We start from the raw sequence: 20824 nt of genomic DNA, 5'->3' as shown, positions 1-20824 counted from the left end.
TCATTGGTAAGGAATATGTGGACGATGAAGAGACTTTATTAGCTCCGGAGAAAAAATGAATAAATAAATAAATGAAGGAAAATCTGTAGACTAATAGAAACTGGAACATCAACAAGAAAACTGACGGCGATCAAGATACAACGTGAGGAAAGTAATCAGTAGCGAGCAGCACATATAAATCCCATCAAAAACTCAGGTTTCCGGGAAGTGTGGGCAATCTTATGTTAACTTCCTAACGATATTCTTCAAATTAAAGAAAAAGGTTTTTTTCAAAATCAAAATTCAAAAAGTTTTGTTTTTGTTTTTTGTTTTTTTGTTTTTTTAACATGGCCCAAAGTTCAATGTATGAGCAACTCGGTGGTGTTTCTAGAAAAGCAGGGGACGCTTACCCTATCGGTGCACCTGGTCCATGCTCCCAGTTTTTAGTGGAGTGTGAGTTGCTCATTTGGTTTAGTTACTTTGTATGTATGATTTTAGTTACTTTATGTTCTTTGTTGTGTATGTCTGTTTTCCATGTCTGGTCTTTGTCCCTGGATTATATTCTTTTGATTACCTCTATAACCTTGGTTCCTTTGATTACTCTTTCAATACTTATCAGTTGAAGCTCCAATTTAGTAAAATAATGATAACTGTCATGCTTCAGATAAAGATAAACCACTTTCACTTAACAGGTCAAAGAGTAATCAAAGTAACAAAGAGATTCTAAGATTCTAGCGGAAATCAAAAGAATGTAATCTTGGTACAAAGACCAGACATGGAAGAGTAATCAAGGGAACCAAGGTTATAGCGGTAATCAAACAAACACAACAAAGAACATAAAGTAACTGAATTGATACATACAAAGTAGCAAAAGTAAATGAGCAACTCAGACTCCACTAAAAACTGGGAGCATGGTCCAGGTGCACCGGTAGGGTAAGCCTCCTCTACTTCTTTAGAATTGCTCATAAAAAGTCAAGTCCGGAGTAGACGAAAGAGAAAAGGAAAACTATGACACGTTGAACAAATCAGTTTTCATGGTGCAGATGGATACACCGTAACGATCCACGAGTTCATGATGACGACCATAAAACTTCTGTAGTGATGACTTCAATCTTGTAGCAACATAACCCTGTTCCAAAAGCCTAATTGTAGGAAGTCAAACCTATCTGAATACAAGAGAAAGGCCTTTATGTAGAGGTATGAATTCGGAATACATCTCAAACCGTGACATGTTTTATTATAAGGAAAGTAACGAAGTATAGGTAAATACCTAGAAAACTCATATAGTTAAAACCTGAATATCCGTTAACCAAATTAATCAGTCCGTCATCAGCTACACATTTTTTTCATTTGTTTCACCACTTCTCGTGTGCAGATGGCTAGCCATGATGTTTAATAGAAACAGGTATTGTAAAAATAAAATACATGTTTATTTCTGGTAACGTTCTTCAAGCATTCAAAGTTCATTATTTTAATCTATCTGTCTTGTAAATATTTAATCTATATTTAATTATGGCTTTATGCCAGTCCCCTAACAGCATTTCCTTTGCTCAAACTCAAAAATTTATCAAAATTTCCACGTCAGTATGTTTTCCCTTAATGTGATGTACAAAAGATAAAATGTTTGAGATACAATACTTAGTAAATATAAAACATTATACTTGGAAAATTTTGAGAATTGCTTAATTTATATCCTATTTGACAGCTGATTCCTTTAGATCTCCCAATTGACTTGGGTCAAATCCAAATAGATGGTGCACAATGGGAATATACTATAAAAATTAGATAAAAGTTACATTAAATTCCTTTCTTTGGTATAGGAGAAATTTTTTTATTTGAGAGGGGTACCCTTTATACCTACCCCTCCCAAATCCAAATATTCAGATCAAAATTTGTAATAAGACGTACATATCTTGATATCTTATTACATTCCTTTCATTATTGTATGAGGTGTAATGGGTAAGAGACCGTGTAACGGTGGTACGAAATCAAAAAAGGTACCCTATATACGTATATGATGCTACAGGAAATCTCCAAAAATATTCAGATCAAAGTCAAAAAAGAGGTGCATATCTTTAATCTTGTATAAATATTTTGAAAGTTTCATGAAATTCTATTCTATGATGTAGTGGGGTTACGGGTAAATGACGGATACCCTTGGATACCCTATATTCGTGAAAGGCAAAGCTTAACTTTTGTTATGAAAAAAAAACTAAAAACTTTTTTAAAAAATCTAAAATACGAGGTGCATATCTTGAATATCAAATAAATAATTTGTAAAAGTTTCACCAAATTACATTTCGTGGTTTAGCGGAATAATGGATGAAAGAAAGTAACCCTCCCCTTCATAAGAATTAGGTTCGCTATACTCATGAAGGCCAAATAAAATTATTTATTGTGGAAATCCACCCAACCCATCTAATTAACATTCAGATCAAAATCTAAGAAAGGAGGTTCATATCTTTGATACTTAATAATATATTCTGTGAAAGTTTCATAAAATTTATTTTAAAAAATGATACATACTGCATCTAACTACTTTCAAAAAACCATATTCAAACGTAAATCGGAAATGCAATCAACATAATGTTCTTTTAAAGTTTGAACAAATATGAAAAATGCTGCAAATATGCATCAGCGACTACATAAAAAATAACGGTGATGTATTAAGAACTTGGAATACCCATCGAGACAGCAGAGAAATAAAGGCTTCAACCAAAAGAGTAACTACTTTGGACTTTAGACCTATAGAAATCCAACTTATACTGTCAAAGCTCTTAGACCTTTTATGACACAGACATAGAACCCGGAATATTTATGACACTCAGATCAGGGTAAAACATATTTTTGTTTTAAAATCACCGTATCAGTTTCTTTAAACGCAGGAGCTTCCGAGGGCTTTCAATTTTTTTTCAACATTTCTAGCACAGCATATACTTTCACACTATTTTCAACCAATTACTTCTAATGTCCCTGTGCCAACAGATACACTGGTAACAAGCGCGATACGTCCAACCCACCTTTCCATTCGGTTCTAAATAGCTACCTTTTGATTTAAACCATGGTCGTACCGAAGATGAACGCGATAATTAAATATGTTGGATAAAATTAAAAAATTGAGTTTTCAATCCAATTTTGTTTTGTTTCGTTTTGTTTGTTTGTTTGGTTTTTTTTTTTTTCCATATGGTTACTCTAAGAACATTCATTAGGAAAAGTGCCAAAGATAAAATGTTTGGTAGAAATGTGTATTTAATATGACTCCTATTTTTCATGCACCTGATGACAGTTGAATCTTTACAAAATACTCTACTGGTATTATTAAAAAGATTATTTTACATTTCAGTTTTGTTCTTTTATTCATTTTATTTGTTCAGTTCTGTTTCTGAATACAAACCAATCAACTGACTATCATTTTCTTCAAATATAGTGAATATAATAAATAGGAAATGTGGTATGATTGCCAATGAGACAGTCATTCACCAAAATACCAAGAAACAAAAAAAAATAAACTTTTACAGGTAACTCTACGGTCTTCGATGATGGGCAAAACCCATACCATAAAGCAAGCTGTAAAAGCCCAAAAAAATTTTAAGTGAAACTATCCATATTATATGAAAATCGACCTAATATGTACAGTAAGAACGCTTAAGAAACGACGACAGCCACTGGACCACCGTATTCTGTTTTGGGACAGGCACATAAAGTATGTGGCGGGATTAAATATGTAAGCGAGCGCTCAACCCCCCCCCTCCCCCAAGGAAAATGCAACATTAAAACGAACTATAAAAATCTGTCGAATGTTCACCTTTTTATATAAATAGCATACAATTTATAACAATGAAGATACACATTACCCATATGGTTGGTAGACGTTTGATTGACTGAAAATGTGTGTAAGAAAAATGCTTTCATCAATATTTGCTTCAACGACAAAATTCCAGTGTGCTTGATGAGTTCAGTAAATACCTAAAGCCGACAATTGTCGGCAAAAAAGTACCGAAACATCAAAATAGAAAGTGACATTTCAGGAACATCGAAATCCAAGTTAATGGCTACGGGATATCAAATGGACCAGAATTAGAACATTTATTTTCAAACCACAATCTAGGGACAACGACCAAACAGAGAACACAATCCAGAGACAACGACCAGGCAGAGAACACAATCAACGGACAACGAACAGACAGAGAACACAATCCACGGACGACCACTCAGACAACACAATCCAGTGACAACCAGACAAAGAAAATAGACACATATACCAAAGAATATGAAATAACTAACAAAAAGAAACACACACATAAAAGTAAATGAGCAACCTGGACTCAGCAAAAAACTTGGAGCACGGAACAGTTGCATCGGTAGGGTAAATGTCCTCTTTTTCTAGTAAAACCCGCATTTTACTCATTTCACAAAACATTTTTGAACATATACTTTTATAGTTTTAAAATGACTGGTTATTGAAATTTTAAAGAAAAAAATATAAAGTAATTTAATGATTTATTAATTTATTTAAAATATAATCTACATCTGAATATGGCAGAGAATAATACATGTATTCAATAATTCAAGAAGCTGACGGAGAGGATACTGACATCAACAACCATACTAGAAGAAAACTTTACAAAAAGGCTATCAAAAAAGCAAAAATAATCATCATAATTGATTTTTTTGTCACTGAATGCTGCTTAAAATAGTCATAATACAAAAGCTTGGAAATTAGCTGACTTGGTCTGTAGGCCTCATTAATATATCATGTACCTATTGAATATAGAAAAGGTTTAATGAATTACATTTATACATACAAGTACATTTATAATTGGTAGTCAAACAACATTGTATATCTTACATAAGCTGAATGACGCCAACCAAGATTACCCTCTTTATTACATCATTCTCGGGTTGTTTGTATGATCGATTGTTCCTTCCTGCTTCGTATGTCTCCAATTGTCTTTATTATTATTGACTCTCTTTCTCTCTCATAAAGAATTCGGGTTATAATATGAACAAGAGTTTTGTTTCTTGATGTTACAGTAAATATTTCTCTTAACTTACAAAAAGTCGTTTCAGTACTACTGAAATAGCATTATATCATGTTCTGATTATGTTAAACTTTATGTATGGATTTGTGTAAGCGATTCATAATCACAATACATTTTCTAAATACTTTGATTTATAAACAGATAAAAATTTCACAACCATATAAAAAAAATTAAAAAAATAACTGTTTCTAATATAGTCAAAGTAAGTTAATTCTTTACCTGTACATGGGCTGGAGCACTAAGAGCATAAAGTAAAGAATCTGCTATATCACCTGCCTGCAAGCACTTAAAAAGCAAAGAAGTCCATAAGGGTTTTGTAATGAGCATACACTATCTACATATTTTTTAAATCACATCAATCCTCTCTGTATCATAGGGTGCACCGTTAGGTATTGAATGCTTATGAGGAAACATTATTAAATACAAGAGATAGCAGAAAGAAATATGTGGACAAAATAACGCTGGGAAAATTAACAAGAGAACTGACGATGATCACGACACACAGCGTGAAGGAAATAAATAATACATACAGAAGCAAGTAGCACACATTTCGTGAACTCAAGTTCGCCGGAACAGTGAGTTTAAGTCAACTTGTAAATGATATTCAGATACGGCCATTTATAAGCCATACTTAGCATATCACTCATACATGCGCTAAATTCATGAATAACTTAAGTTCCTTGGTCAATATTCATTTGGTACTCCGACTTAGTAAACTACTGATAGCTGTTGTGCCTTGACAGGATAAACTTATCTGAATACAGGAGAAATACGCCGTTATAAAGTGGTATGCGTTGGGGTAACGTCACAAACCCCGTTTTGTGGACAACTGCGGTAACATTAACAAAGAGTTTAACCGACGATTAATGAAAGAGCAATCAAGAGAAAGCAATCCAAGGACAAAGACCAGACGTAGCAAACAGACATACATAAAAAGGAACATAAAGAACCTAAAACAACACATACAAAGTTACAAAAGCAAATGAGCAACTCGAACTCCACTAAAAAACTGGGAGCATGGACCAGGTGCATCGGTAGGGTGAGCGTCCTCTGCTTTTCTAGAAACACCCGCCGAGTTGCCCATAAAAAGTTAAGTCCGGGGTAGACGAAAGAGGAAAGGAAAACTATGACACGTTGAACAAATCAGTTTTCATGGCGCAGACGGATACACCGTAAAGACCCACGAGTTCATGATGACGACCAAAAAACTTCTTCTGTAGTGATGACTTCAATCTTGTAGCAACATAACCCTGTTCCAGAAGCCTATTTGTTAGAAGTCTAGCGCGATACAAAAAGTCTGCGTACTTTCGGAAACTATGGAAGAGCAAGGACATCCAAATTTAAACGCAATCTTAACTAAATAGATGTTTCTTTCGTTGATTGTACATACCTGAATACTGCTGTAGAGGTTCTTTGCTGATTGTACATACCTGAACACTGCTATAGAGATTCTTTGCCGATTCTTCGTCTTTCCTCATCCTATAAGCAAACTCTGTCTCTACAAGCCCTGGGCTAATGGACTAAAATAAAAACCGATAATTCGGCAAAATAATTTTCATGTACATTCCAAAATATGAAAATCAAGGGTTGTTTTCAAGTTTGATTACTGTGTAATTCAAATAAAACAACGAAAAATCTTTTAAAAAAGGTATGATACATTCACTGTTTCACTTAATAAATATGTATTGACAACAAATTTAGTAGAATAGGATAGAAAAATACTTGTTTAACTTTACAAGCTTTTTTATTATATCACATGTGACAAATTTAATAATATGCAAATTAATTAAGATAATATGCGTTTTTGATTGAACAAAATTGTTTTATATACTCACTAACACCGAGAGTTCTTCATTTGATATTAATTAAATTGACAAAATGATTAGGAAAGAAATAATATATGTTCAAGAATTGCTCTAATTTGTCGACTTCAAATGAATTAAAAAGATATTTTGGCTGATCATAATGTATTATTCCCGCTAAATCATGCCTTAAATAAAGTAGCCTACCGTTACTCGAATTCGCGATTTCATTTCACGTAGTTCATTCCTGATGCCTTCTGTAAAGGCGGTGACAGCGTATTTAGTAGCCGTATAAAAATGACCGGAAGCAAATGGAATAACTCTGTGGCCTGACATACTGAAACGTAGTTTTACAAATGTATCAAATTCTCAATATGGATATAAAATATTTAGAATAAAAAGGCACTTGCATTTGTGTCGTTAGACTGAAATTTGAAGAATTAACTTAAAAAAATGCTTTCAAATGGTTTGTCTTCTATAGTGTGTTTGAGTTTTACAAATTGTTGAAATTTTTTTAAAGGTAAATTTCAAACTAGAGGCTTAGAGAGCCTGGATCGCTCACCTGGTCCAAAATAGTCTTTTTGGGTTTCTAAAGCTGGTCTCTTGACCATATTGTTCAATACACAGGATCTTAGTTGTCTACCCGGTCTTCATATAATAAAAATATATCTCTCGATCATTTTTTTACTCTTCCAAGGCAGTAAGTCCGACATTGGTCAGGTCTCACTAACCACTTCCGGGTCAAATGGCCACCCCCTGTGTAGTACCAAAAACAACTGAACCAAAGTCTATGCATTGTAAGTGCATTATTTGTGTGTATTCTGATCAAAAGTAGTCATAACAAGCATTCTGACAGTATTGCTGATGCCATTCAGTGTCCCCTTTCGGCCTTTGAACTCATTGCCTTTATGATATTTTTTTTATATATATGTAAACTAACAATTTATGGTGTTATTTTTTAACAATCAAGAGAAAATAACTCTTGAACAGCAAAAGCAAATTCCATCAAAATCAAACCTGAGCTTCATTTAACAGTAGATAATAACATTTTTGCATGACAGAAAGCTGCATAATGACATTCTCTTTCTATCACCAGGGAAGTTGAAAAAAAATTTCGTTATTATGAATTAAAGGGCAAATAACTCTAGAATGACAGCAGCAATTTGCATCAAAATGATGAAACATAAAATGTTTTGTAATTGCCTATGTCAAAGGGCCATAAGTTCCATATAAACCATTTTGCCGCAACAACATTCGAACTTAACTTGTAACTTGTCATGATAAGACTATATACCAAATATGAAATAAATTGGATGAGGCATTACAAAAAAATGTCCGGAAAACCAAGTGTGACTGACTGACTGACTGACTGACTGACTGGCAGACTGATGGACTGACGGACAGACGGACGGATGGATTGCAAACCTAAACTGAAAATGTGTTCTCTAAAATCATATTTGTCATTTACTACAAAAGTGTATGAATATTGTTTACATGTGTGAGTAATTTGCCTCAATGCTGTTTGTTAGCAGAAAAGGTTAATTAGTGAATTTTCAGTAGTATTTATTTAAGCATTTTTGTGAAGAAATTCTACGATCATCGTACCATTAACATAATGGTTTTGAAAGCCTTAATTTCAATGCTTCGCAATAGTATGCAAATTTAAGATGTCATTTGTCCTTGGAATTCACTATGAAACTTAGAAAATTACATTTTAACATGTAGAGTAATGATAAAGTTAGAAGTGGTTAGTAAGACTTTAACAGAGCTTTATGAAAATTTTACCCTGTCAGAATTTAGCTCAACCCATTTGTTTACGAGTTGAAATTCTTCAATTTGACTCATATGGCCTTTTTCAGTAACATTTGCAATGGTTTTCGCCTCATCTAAAATCCACTAACACATATTATTAAGGATATCAAAAGGTATATTCATGCAAAGTTTGATTACAATACTTCCACTAATTTAGGAGGAAATTTTAAAAGTTGGAAATACAAAAAATTTGGAAAAAATCCATTTTAGGATCCATAACTCATTCATCCGTCGATGGATCTTTCTGAAAATTTCGGCAAAGGTTTAACTCTTCATTCTGAACAATTAAACTCCCACCTAAACCTAGCAGTTTTTGAGTTACGTGCAAAATTCTGCAGTTTGATTCCTATGGTATATTTTAAGCAACGGCGGTCATGTTTTTTTCGCAAGATCAAAAATCCCCACGCATGGTTTGTTAAAGACGTTCTATTGAACATTTTGGCTATTTTTTTTTTCAATCCATCCAGTTGTTTCAGAGGAGAAGATTTTCAAGTTGGAAATGTAAAATTGCGTAAATAATCCATTTCAGGACACAACTCATTCAGCTCACAACGAGACTTTCTGAAAATTTTGGCATGGGTACATCCAATCATGCTGAACAATTTTACTCCCGCCAGATCTTAGATAAACCCAACTCTTTTTGAGTTATGTGCCAAATTCTGCAATTTGACCCCTATAATCTATTTATAGTAACAGCGGTCATGTTTTTCATAAGATCAAAAATTCTCACGCACAGTTTGTTTATGCTAAATTTTGTTTCAATCCATCCAACAATTTCATAGGAGATTTTCAATACAATAATGACTGGAGAGCTGAAAAGAGAGGTTATAAGCTTTCCGATGCCCAAAAAGTGAGACTGTTTTAGGAGGTAGGTTTGATTTCTGGGCCTCGTGCAAGAGCTGAATTAATCTATAGTGCTTTATTTTGTGTGCAATCTAAATAAGAATGATGGCTCTCACAACCATTTCTATGTCGACCCCTTGTATAGACTACTTCCGGATAAAGGCCAAATTGAGTCCACAAATTGGAAAAGTTCTCATTTTTTCACACTCGTGACCCTTCAGGAGACTCCTGACCCCCCACTCGTGACTGTAGCGAACCTTATTTCGCGTCAGTGGCCTTCGCAGTGTACAAGCTGTGGAATGAATGTGTTTTGGTTCCTGTTTTGCTCCTGTTGAACCCCACATGTCAGAATAGACAAAAATGACCATTTTCGAGTGACAAACCCATTTGCCCTTGTTGTCATGCTTACAGTGCTAGGAGATTTTGTTTACGTTTAAATGGTTTGTCCAAAAATCGAAGAACCCAGAATGCATTTCAGAGTTAGCGTAACGCTAACAACGTACAGTGCCGAGAGGCAGACCAACTCGGTTGTTTTGGTTGTTGAGAACAAGATGGCGGTGTGTAAAAATGGTAAATAGAGAAGAAATTTAGAGGTAGAGAATCTTCAAAAATAATACAATATTGACAATGTTCGGATAACTGAGTGACTAGCAATATATTGTTTCTAAACCAAGCACTAATCAAAAACCATGAAACAAAACTGATGATTTTGGTGTATGAAGTATCTCGTTACCTTGTTGTTTAGACCTTCTTGGGCATCGCCTCTCTGATGCATTTCAATGTTTTTTTTCAAAACCTGTTTCCGGTCCATAGAAATCAGGTACAAGTCTAATTGGATTGTTTTTTCCAACGTATATTTAGGGAACTCTTGAAAATTATATGTTTCTGGCAGTGAATTCCATATGTCCACAACTCCTTGTGAAAAGCTAAGTTTCCTCTTATTTGTTATGTAATGTTTTTTCTTTAAAACTTATATTTATGACCTCTAGTGTTCGAGTCTCTGATTGGAAAAATATTACCACAATCCACTGTGTCAATACCATTGATAATTTTGTAAGTCTCAACTATGTCTGACCTAGCCCTTCTGTACTGTAATGATGGTAAACCTAGATAGATCAGCTTTTCTCCACAGGTCATGTGTTGGATGACTTTTTAATCTAGTTGCTTTCTTTGCACGTTTGCTATCAGGGTTGCTTCCTTTTTATTCAGAACAGACCATACTGAGCTAACATACTCCAGGTGTGGATGTAATAGACTTTTATATAGAACAAGGAACATTTCTTGGTCTAAATATTTGAAGGTTCTTTTTATCAAACCTAATTTTTTATTTGCCTTTCTAACTTGGATATTGAAATGCCCTTGAAAATTCAGTTTGTTATCTATTGTTCTTCCGATACCTTTTTTTTTTGTTCGTTTCTGTTATTAACTCATTATTCATGGTACATTTAGCACCTGTTTATTGACCTTTGTGCAAGAGTCTACATTTGGTTTTAATTCATGAGAGCACCTATGTCCCTTGGTACACTATTAATTTCTCCTTCAGTGTTTACAGTGGCGTAGACCTTCGTGTCGTCTGCAGATATTTTTTTCAATAGAATCTGGGAGGTCCTTTATATAATAGATTGTGAAGAGTATAGGACCAAGGACACTGTCTTGTAGAATTCCACTGGTGACACTGGACCAATTTGAGCGGTCTCCATTTAAACTCTTTGTTGTCTATTATTGAGGAAATCTTTAATCCAATAGAGTACGATATCGTCTATTGAGTATCCTTTGCGTTTGTGGATTAGTCTTTTGTGAGGCACTTTATCAAAAGCTTTCTGGAAGTCGAGATAATTACAAGGTCTATGGATGTTTGGTTGCCCAGGTCATCTGTCCACTTCTCCATTACTTTTATTAGTTCGGTAAGGCAAGGGCTTCCTTTTCTAAAGCCATGTTGATGATTTGTGAGTAATTTGGTTTTTTCCATGTGTTCCATAATTTTGTCCGGGATTATTCTTTCCATCGTTTAGCATATAAAAGAGGTAAGACTGATTGGCCTATAATTGGATACTTCATATTTTGGGCCTTTTTATGAATTGGGTTAATGTTAACTACCTTCAAAGCTTCTGGTATTTCCTCGTTGTCCATTGGCTTCTTGAAAAAGTTTGTAATTGGTTAGTGATGTTGTCGTCGGTTTCCTTAATTAGTTTTAGGTGGATCGAGTCTGAACCTCGAGATTTATTTTCATTGACCATACGCAAGTGTTTTTAACTATGATTTCATAAAATTTAATCTTCTTTAGCCTCCTTTCAGTTCTCAGGTCAAAAATTGACAAAATCTCCAAGACACTAAGGAAAAAATTGTTTATAAACTCAGCTTTAATACCGTTATTTGTCTCCAAAACCCCTGAACCATCTTTGATATAATCTATGTCCTCTTTCACTTCGGTCTTAGATTGGACATATTTGTTGTCATTTGTGAATTGACCTATATCAGGAATAAAGGGTCAGAGAAACAAACTTTTGTTCCTGATGTATATATGATAACCTGCATAAAGTGAAAGGACCAGAAATTGTACCACAAGGTGCAACACTACTAAGGGAACAACCGGTCTTGTATACATATAACGATTTCAATCAATTAAATTACTTTCCTAAATCAACTTAAGATCATCAAGACAGTTATTTTTTTTTAATTTATTTTCATTTTAAACGATATTTTCAATTGTTTTTCATATCGTCTAGAATTTATGTTTCTTCAGTTATACACACCATTGCGGCTGATTTCTCCTTTTAGCAAATGAACTGTGGCAGTTCAGTTCAAAATCAAACAGTACGTGTACTTAGACTATTTAGTGGTAATGCAATATTATCACAAAATCGATGAATAGAAATACTGAACCAAAATAGAGTCAGTAATTTTTGGATGTATCGGTACATCCTTAGCCAACCCCAACACATCCTCGCTATGTCAGGCTTCTGTGTCCACTTTTGTCAAAGCTCCCATAGACACAAGTGGACACAAGAGCCCTGGCATTATGAGGATGCTTGGAATCAACATTAATCCTGCATATAAAAGAGATTGGTCGAAAAGCTGCGATTGGTTACGGATATCACATTTACCATCACAAAACTTTCTATCTGTAGTTATTTAAATTACTTGAAGTGACCTAGCTATTTTATGTAGCCTGATCACATGAATATTTTGTTTATGTTTACATTATATATTAAAATCCAAAATGAAAAAAACTGACTTTAAAATATTTAAAATTAAATTTGCAAAAAGACGTAGGTCTGTTTTAATATTCTTGGTGTTCTTATGCACTATAGAAAAATAAGTGCAGATGAAAAATTAATTTTTACGAAGATTAACGAAACTCAAACGGACTATAAAAACAAGAAAGTTGTTAATAATAGGATACAATTTTGTGCATAAAATATTTCATCAAGAAATATATTTGTAATTAATTTCCATTTAATTCAAAGGGAAGGTACAAAGTATAGGTATAAATACCTAGGATGTCAATTTAGACACATAGAAATGCAGTATAATACCATAATCAATACCTGTTAATTAAAAAAATGTGTCCATCATCAGCTCCCTTTTCCCTCATTTGTTTCACTGCTTCTCGGGTGCAGATTGCTAGAGCCATGATGTTTACCTGCAATTTGTATTTTAGAAAATAATTTAGACCCTTGGTAACGTTCTTAAGAAGTGATAACTCAAAGTTATAAAAATATTAAATCTACTTTTCCTATTAGGACCGAATATAAAACATTCAAAATATAATCCTCAGACTTTGTAACTAAATTAAATTATAAAATGTTAAATTCTACCAAAATTGTTATAGTACGGTTTTGTGATATTTAAATGAAACAAATGTTACCCACATCGACCATCTCTCTCCAGTCGCTAGTCTGACCACTTAAAAGAGGTGCACAATGGGCTAACCCAGCATTATTGATGCATACATCAACTCCACCGAAATCTTTCTGGATCATTGAAAACATCGACAGAATGTCCGATTCAATTTTCAAGTCACACTTGACAGGAATAAGTTGGCCTTTGGCTGATGATAAATCTGTTTTAAGTTTCTGGAAGTATAGCTACTTTTGAGTACATGTTCATCTAAGAATTATGCAGAGAATGATCAATCCATATTTTTGTCAATAGTGTAAATGCAACCAGTAACTCAGATTAATAATTAGAAAATTAATGAAAGTACCGAGGGGGTTTGGGAAAGTGATCTATGGTGAAAAAAATGACGGGATTTTTTTTTTAAATTAGAATTCAAATAAACTAATTTTTATAAGAAATAAGACTTTCTGGAAATTTCTTAGACAGTTAACACACTTTCGGCTTATCACCTTTTATGTATGACTTCTAAAAAGTGTGTTCCTATATTTGCTGACCTATTCCTTCACTCTTATGAGGCTAACATAATAGCTTATCTGATCCAAAAGAAAGAACATCGTTTAGCTAGATTCTTTAATCTCAGTTTCCGCTAAGCACATGACGTATAAGCGTCAAACAATCCTAGTTTCGGGGATTGGATACATCGCATCTACCCTAAATAACTTGTGATAAAAGATAATATAGACACTGTGAAGTCAGCATCATACACATGTAGCTTGACCTATACTTAGAGATCGGTGGTAAAGACCAAACTAAATGACAAATGCGATGACTTCCCATTCCGTATTGTCAACTTTCATTTCATATGTGGCAACATTGCTTCAGCACCCGCGTATGGAGTTTTCATGTCACAACTCATACGTTATGCCATACGGGATTGCCACAACTACACAGTCTTTAAGTATCGCGCTTGACGTCTTAAAAATTAGGCTTCTGGAACAGGGTTATGTTGCTACAAGATTGACGTCATCACTACAGAAGTTTTATGGTCGTCATCATAAATTCGTAGATCGTTGCAGTGTATCCATCTGCACCATGAAAACTTATTTGTTCAACGTATCCAGAGATCTATGATTAAATTACAGGTCTATGACGTGTCATAGTTTTCCTTTCCTCTTACATCTACCCTGAACTTTGCTTTCATGAGCAAGTCGGCGGGTGTTTCTAGAAAAGCAGAGGATGTTTACCCTACCGGTGCACCTAGTCCATGCTCCCAATTTTTAGTACAGTTCCAGTTACTCATTTACTTTTGTTACTTTGTGTTATTTTGGTTATTTTTATGTTCCTTGTTGTGTTTTCCATGTCTTGTATTTGCCCGTCTTAAACTTGCACACTGTGATATCTTATCAACAGTTTGACATATCATAGGAATTATTACACTGCATTTCACTTTTTGACGATTCAGAGTACTTGTAATATTTAATATTTCTGTTGTACTATTTTTGCAGAACTTCTTTCCAGTCTTCTAAGATGCCTAATCAACATCTTTAGAGACTGTGATAATGAACTGTGTTTGACATTCTACCCTTGTGTTTGAACCTCATGTACATGTTTTATGGAGGGAGGAACGCCTGCCTTAGTGGTTATGAAATACTCATATGAACAATATTTGTGATAGTTACGGACATTTCATTTGTGATGTAGATATTTATGGACACTGTTTTATATTTTTGATGTTCAGAAATTTTTTGATTATTATATCATATTCTATTGATGATGACTGCAATTTAAAATATGGTATGATACCATTTGATATGTTCACACTGAATTTTAAGGCTATGTTAAATTCATCTATGGTACATTGCATTTAATCAAGTGCCATTTTGCTTAGCTTAGACTTTCATCTTTAAAAAGAGAGATACAATGCTTTTACCACAAGGGCCAATTTTACACAAAGCACCAGTCTCTTCAGAATAAGGTCTATTAAGACCTAGTCTAATTTGTGTTACAATGTCTCTTCAGACATACTAATTCTGTACATGTCTTTTACAGACTCTGAAATTATGTTATTTTTCACTGCTAATTTCATAGCCACTCTTTCAATTTTTATAAATGTTGCAACTTTACTTCGTCTCATTTAGCCCTATGCAACAATGAGGTTACAAAGACTCAGGTCCCACTGATCGAATCTGAACAATCATGTGAAAAAGGGGATTGCAAAGTAAATATTTTCCTGGAGTTGTGAGTTGTTAAAGAATATCATAGCAAATGGAGAAGAAACTTTGTAGTGATTGAAACTATACCTATTAAAATATATGGCTTGACAGCTCGCTCTCTAGATGTTCCAAACCCCTCCTGTTACACATACATATTATTAATGATGTTTAAATTACCATACCATTTGAATAGTTTTTAACCATGTATGATATATATGTATAGCAATTATCTGTATTTGGCCTAATCCCTTTTGGGATTCGGCACTGGAAATATTTTTTGTTTTGACCATCAGAGGTGGTCAAAACAAAAAAAATATCTCCAGCCCCAAATCTCAAAAGGGATTATATTTGGCCTACACCATTTATTGTTTGGCTTGTGCCAATAAAGCAGGGGCGGATTCAGGCAGGGACATGGTGGTTGTGCAAACCCCCTAATATTTGCAAAGCATGGGTTGTCATGGGTAGACTTAGGCAGTTTTAGGTTGAAACTTTAATTTCCTGCTAATTTTACCACAAAAGATATCTACATTGCACTTACTCTAGAAAAATATTTCAAAAATTTAACCTCATAAAATTTTTCGCCTCGCTTCGCTCGGTACAATTATAACTGTGCGCACCCCCAATCTAAAATCCTGGATCCACCCCTGTATTGTAAAGTATTTAGTATTAGGTATGATAGAATCTTTTCGTCCAAAGAATGAGTGTAAAGAAGATTTCTCAGAATCAATTATCAATACTTGGCATTTTCAAAATGGAAATACCCTTCTTATTAAAATAGCACTAAAAAGCAATCATTAATTACAACCAAAGTCTATACATAACAGGAAAAGTATGATAACGGTTAGCACTTGAAAACAGTTTGTGATAGTTCATACTTGCACGAGTATATTATAGTCAAAGTCCTCGCTGACCTTTTAACCCTCTCCTGCCTTATTTGGATATTGATGTCTCGGGGATTGCAGACCAGGTTCTGAATCTGAGACTGGGGAAATTCGGACTACTAGTAGTACGACCGTAACTGCACAATGATTAAGGTGCTTACCTCAATTTTTTCAACATTTCTGGCACATCCGATAACTTTCATACCATGTTCAACCAATTTCTTCGTCACTGCTGCCCCTATGCCAACAGATGCTCCAGTAACAAGCGCAGTACGCCCAACCCACCTATCCATTATGTCCTAAATAATGACCTTTTGATGAAAGCGGAGTCGTATCGGAAACTATGATTTCCGAATTTGAAAATGTACCAAAATTAGATAAAAACTGATTCTTCAAATACAAAAATACATTTGAAGATATTAGAACTTTTCAAGCTTCCGATAGAGTTTTCCCCTTTTATCGTTGTGCAAAAGTTCCGAAATTTCCATATGATTTCGTTTTATTTTTTTTTGTTTCAATTGATATTACTTTTATTCATTTTTTCATTACATTATTCTTTTTTTACGACTATCATTTCCTTCCATATGAAAATTGGTTTTAATTACTATCGGTTAATAACGGAAGGAATTCTTGTATGATCCACAGGTACTTGAGGTCGGGATTTTTTTTAATTTTATTTATTTATTTTTTTTTTTATTTATTTATTATTTTGTTAAAAAGAAAAAAAATACGAAATAATGTGTTGTGACAGCAAGTAGTGCACTTATACTATCCATATGAATTTTTCTGATATATGAGGGTCGACTGGTATATAGGACTATTACCAGTCGACCCCCATATATCAGAAAACTTCATATGGATAGTATAAGTGCACTATTCGCTGTTATAACATATGCTTTCGTATTTTTCCTTTTAAACAAAAAAGAATTCCCGACCCCAAGTACCTATGGTATGGTCCTGTAAAACATGCTCGCTAGTCAGTGATTTATGCACCATAGTGTCCTATGTAGTTCTTATTTCTCATTTTTACACTGGTGAACTTCATAAAATATCAAACACAATCTCAATCATGGTACAGTTTGCATGGTTTGGTATTGAAAATATTAGCGTGTGCTAAAAACAAAAAAAGTCGGAAACTTTAAATAAGTTTCAAATTTCTGTTAGTAACAAGTCAGTGTGTATCTGGTTCAGCTTTATTGTCAAATGAGTGTTGACAAGATTGTTCCAGACTTCGCTGGTTTCAGTATTGGTCAATTTTATTTCGTTCGTGTCGTTCTAGATCAGTTGATATATTATACTGAGAATTATACTGAGAATTTAAATTAAGACAACTATTACATCTTCGGTACGTGACTGCCAATTTACTTCTACTCATTCAAAAGTATATTGTTGTCGTTATGTTCAAATATACTTCTAATCTGGAGGTCCTCAGTTACAACACGTATATACACAAAACATATTAAGTAAGATAAAACAAATCAAATAAAGGACATTTTTATGCATTATGATCCAACTTATATATGTAATTAGCAACCCAACAACATAATTCTGAAAGGACAAGTTATCAGTTATTAAATACTTCTGAATATATTCTGAACATTATACCATACATCTGTTTCACATTTTTGACAATCTAGAGAACAAAGGCGACCATTTCCTTTAAAATCTAGCCAAACTGCATTGCTGTTTAATTGCGGTATTTGTTTTCTGTACATTAAAGTGCACGATATAATACTAATACTAGGAGTAGTAACAGGCTTTTATGCTTTATGAATAAGTTTTGTTATTTTTCTTGTTCTGTGTTCAATGACTCGTATTGTTAAGTAATGAAGCTGAGGTCTCGTTGATGCAATTGTCATAAAATTAATTTAATAGCAAAGACTGAAGTCTTCAAAGTCGCTAATCGTCAAATATTCACTGTCACTGACTTTGGCTTACTTTAAACATCCGAAATGGTACGAATGCGATATGCTCTAAAAACGGGTGACTTCCGCTTAAAATCTTGGTTCCCTTGATGCGTACATCCGGAACAAGATTAAACAACTGGCAATGGCTATATATAGATACAGGGCCCTAATAATATACATGACCGTTGTGTAGTCTATTGTTTGAATCGGAAACTGGGTGATATTACATAAATTCAATCAATGCTAACCGATCATTTTATCTGCAAACTTCCCGTTCTAATATAAGCAAAAAAACACGCATAGGCATGTGTATGATATGTTTAAAAAGAGGTACTTTGTAGCGATCTTTGGGTCGCTTCTGATAATGACAAAGGAACCAGTTTAGGAACCAGATTAAGTAACTGGCAATGAATATTCATAAATATCGGGGCGTGCTATATGTATATGAACTATATAGTCTTGTAACGAGCCTCCGTGCCTGAATCGGAAACTGGGCAATGTTCAATACTAACCGATCATTTAATGTAAACTCCCCGTCCTCGTACAAGCAAGAAACACACGTAGAGCACACGTGTAAGATATTTAATAGGTACATTTTACCTCGTATGAAGTTAGAACTGTGGCGGTAAACACGGCGAGGATCTGCAGAATTATGTGGCATACTACTACATATTCATGCAGATCATATGCGAATATTAAGTACTGAAATAACGAGTGCAAGAAGTCGCTAACAATATAAGCGACTTAAAAAGGAATAAAGAAGAAATCATGATCAACTACTCTTCAAACTACAAGACTTCTTGTCTTCTTTTCAACTTCTTTTCAACTACAAAAAAAACAAAACAAAAACAGTTGTAAATACATGTACATTCTTCAAATTTGAGATATCTTGACAATCAATAATAATGTTATCCATTCAACTAATGGAAATACTTCTGTGGTAGTTGCGAATCACACATCATTCCTCTTTGACTCGCATAGCGCATATATCATGTATATAATAATTTGTTATCTTAAAATGTTTTCATTCAAGCGTTCTACAATCGCTTGATTAATTCCAGTGAATCTAATGTAGGAACAGTTCTTCATTTCCAAGAAAAATCTCGTGACGCGCTTTATTTCCTGATCGACGTCGTCCGCCGTAAATGAACGATGTCGGTACTTTTGTTGATTCCAGGCTACTCCAGAGGACACGAACGGTGAGGCTTGAACAGTAGAACAGTTATCTGTGTCTGATGAACTGCATTCCGATTCTGGTTCAACGCTTGTTATTGATTCATCTTCGGATATTTCTGGTTCCGGTCGCAAAAGAATATTGGTGCCGATGGCTTCATCCTTCAGACGTTTTTGTTTCCGCATTTTCCGCAAAATAATTTGAATTCTTATATTTTTAGCAGGTATGTCGACATCGTTTAACAGTTCATGTAAATCGATTTCACTTGACTTACTGATCTCCATTTCGTTTAGGCTGGGTCGCCTTTGTAACACCTGACTTCTATGGAAAACGGAATGTTTGACTTTCGGGACTTCCGCGATCTCTTTGAGTGAACAATTTTGATTCGGAGAATTACACGTTGAGTGATCCCTTAAAATATGTTTTCGAGAAGTACAAGAGCACTTTGGAGCAAGGTTAGAAGATTTTGTGCTTCGTTCGCATTTCTTTTTAGAAGATTTTACTCGCTTTAACGCTTTGCTTTTTTCACTTTTCCGATTTTTCATCTTTTCTTTCGTTTCGATCAAAAATTCTCCTCTGAAAAGATCGGGGGCACTGTGGTTTCGAAGGTGCTTGAAATTTTTTAGCGTCCGGTTCTCGTCTACCAGAAATCGCTCAACTTCTTCTGGGCAAGCCTTTTCAGCTTCAATCCAAAATTTTGATATTGCTTTGCCTTGATTTTCTACAGTAGTATCGGTATCAGTTTTTAAATATAATTTCTGAACGTCACACAACAAATCTGTTCCTATTTCTTGCATAAACTTTTGTTTAAGCGTCTGGGGCGTGCACAGTCGTTCATAGTCGTCATAACTGTGCAGGGGCTTTTCACATTTAACGTTTTTGGTCCTTTTTCTCGATTTTCGTGCCCGCAATTTACGCTGCTTATTACGAATATTCAAAAGAATTTTCCTAAATTGAACTGCAATAAATACTGCGTTTGCTACTTGCAGAAATTTCCTTCTCCCTGTAAGAATAGGTGCAGATTTCTTTTTCTTTATGTTCAGTCTCAATGCCCGTAGCTCCTTGTCTGATACTTCTGGTATTTCAACATTCACGCTTTTCGTCCCGAAGATTTCTTTGCAACGTTTTGCTTTCTTTTTTCGCTTCTTTCTCATTTTGTGTTTGGTCTTTTTCTGAATTAACTCATTATCTTGTAGAATTATTTCTATTTCTGATTGTGTGTCGCGATCGAGTTCGTTATCCTCGCCCGTCAAAACGTCAGTAGACGAAAATAAACCTGAGATGTCAAGCAAATGTTTCTTCTTTTCATTGACTTCAGTCTGCTCATTTGT

General features: G+C 34.3%; 1 protein-coding gene across 1 annotated transcript; it reads right to left on the bottom strand.

Moving 5' to 3' along the window:
• Positions 1 to 4466: 4466 nt before the first annotated feature.
• On the bottom strand, positions 4467 to 16734 carry LOC148618984 (dehydrogenase/reductase SDR family member 11-like). The gene is made up of 7 exons (XM_088578450.1): positions 16574 to 16734; positions 13351 to 13554; positions 13027 to 13121; positions 7031 to 7160; positions 6452 to 6541; positions 5241 to 5306; positions 4467 to 4740 (listed from the first exon to the last, which is right to left on the bottom strand). The coding sequence occupies exons 1-7, from the start codon at positions 16703 to 16705 to the stop codon at positions 4699 to 4701; spliced, it is 759 nt and encodes a 252-aa protein (XP_088434576.1). The 5' UTR covers positions 16706 to 16734; the 3' UTR covers positions 4467 to 4698.
• Between the last annotated feature and the right edge of the window lie 4090 nt (positions 16735 to 20824).

The sequence above is a fragment of the Perna viridis genome, chromosome 4, assembly GCF_037379345.1.
Source record: "Perna viridis isolate PV_CMFRI_1.1 ecotype Kerala chromosome 4, ASM3737934v1, whole genome shotgun sequence".
NCBI classification, from domain to species: Eukaryota; Metazoa; Mollusca; class Bivalvia; order Mytilida; family Mytilidae; genus Perna; species Perna viridis.
The sequence above is the reverse complement of the archived record's forward strand: the minus strand, read 5'-3'. Positions and strand labels throughout refer to the sequence as shown.

Bases quoted from the DNA above. Each gene is read 5' to 3' on its own strand.
- LOC148618984 (XM_088578450.1), bottom strand. From the start codon at position 16,705: ATGGATAGGTGGGTTGGGCGTACTGCGCTTGTTACTGGAGCATCTGTT. The intron at 13,555-16,573 runs GTAAGCACCTTA...CTATACTTCCAG, and splicing joins GAAATGTTGAAAAAATTGAG to AAACTTAAAACAGATTTATC. The intron at 7,161-13,026 runs GTATTGATTATG...ACTACGTTTCAG, and splicing joins CACATTTTTTTAATTAACAG to TATGTCAGGCCACAGAGTTA.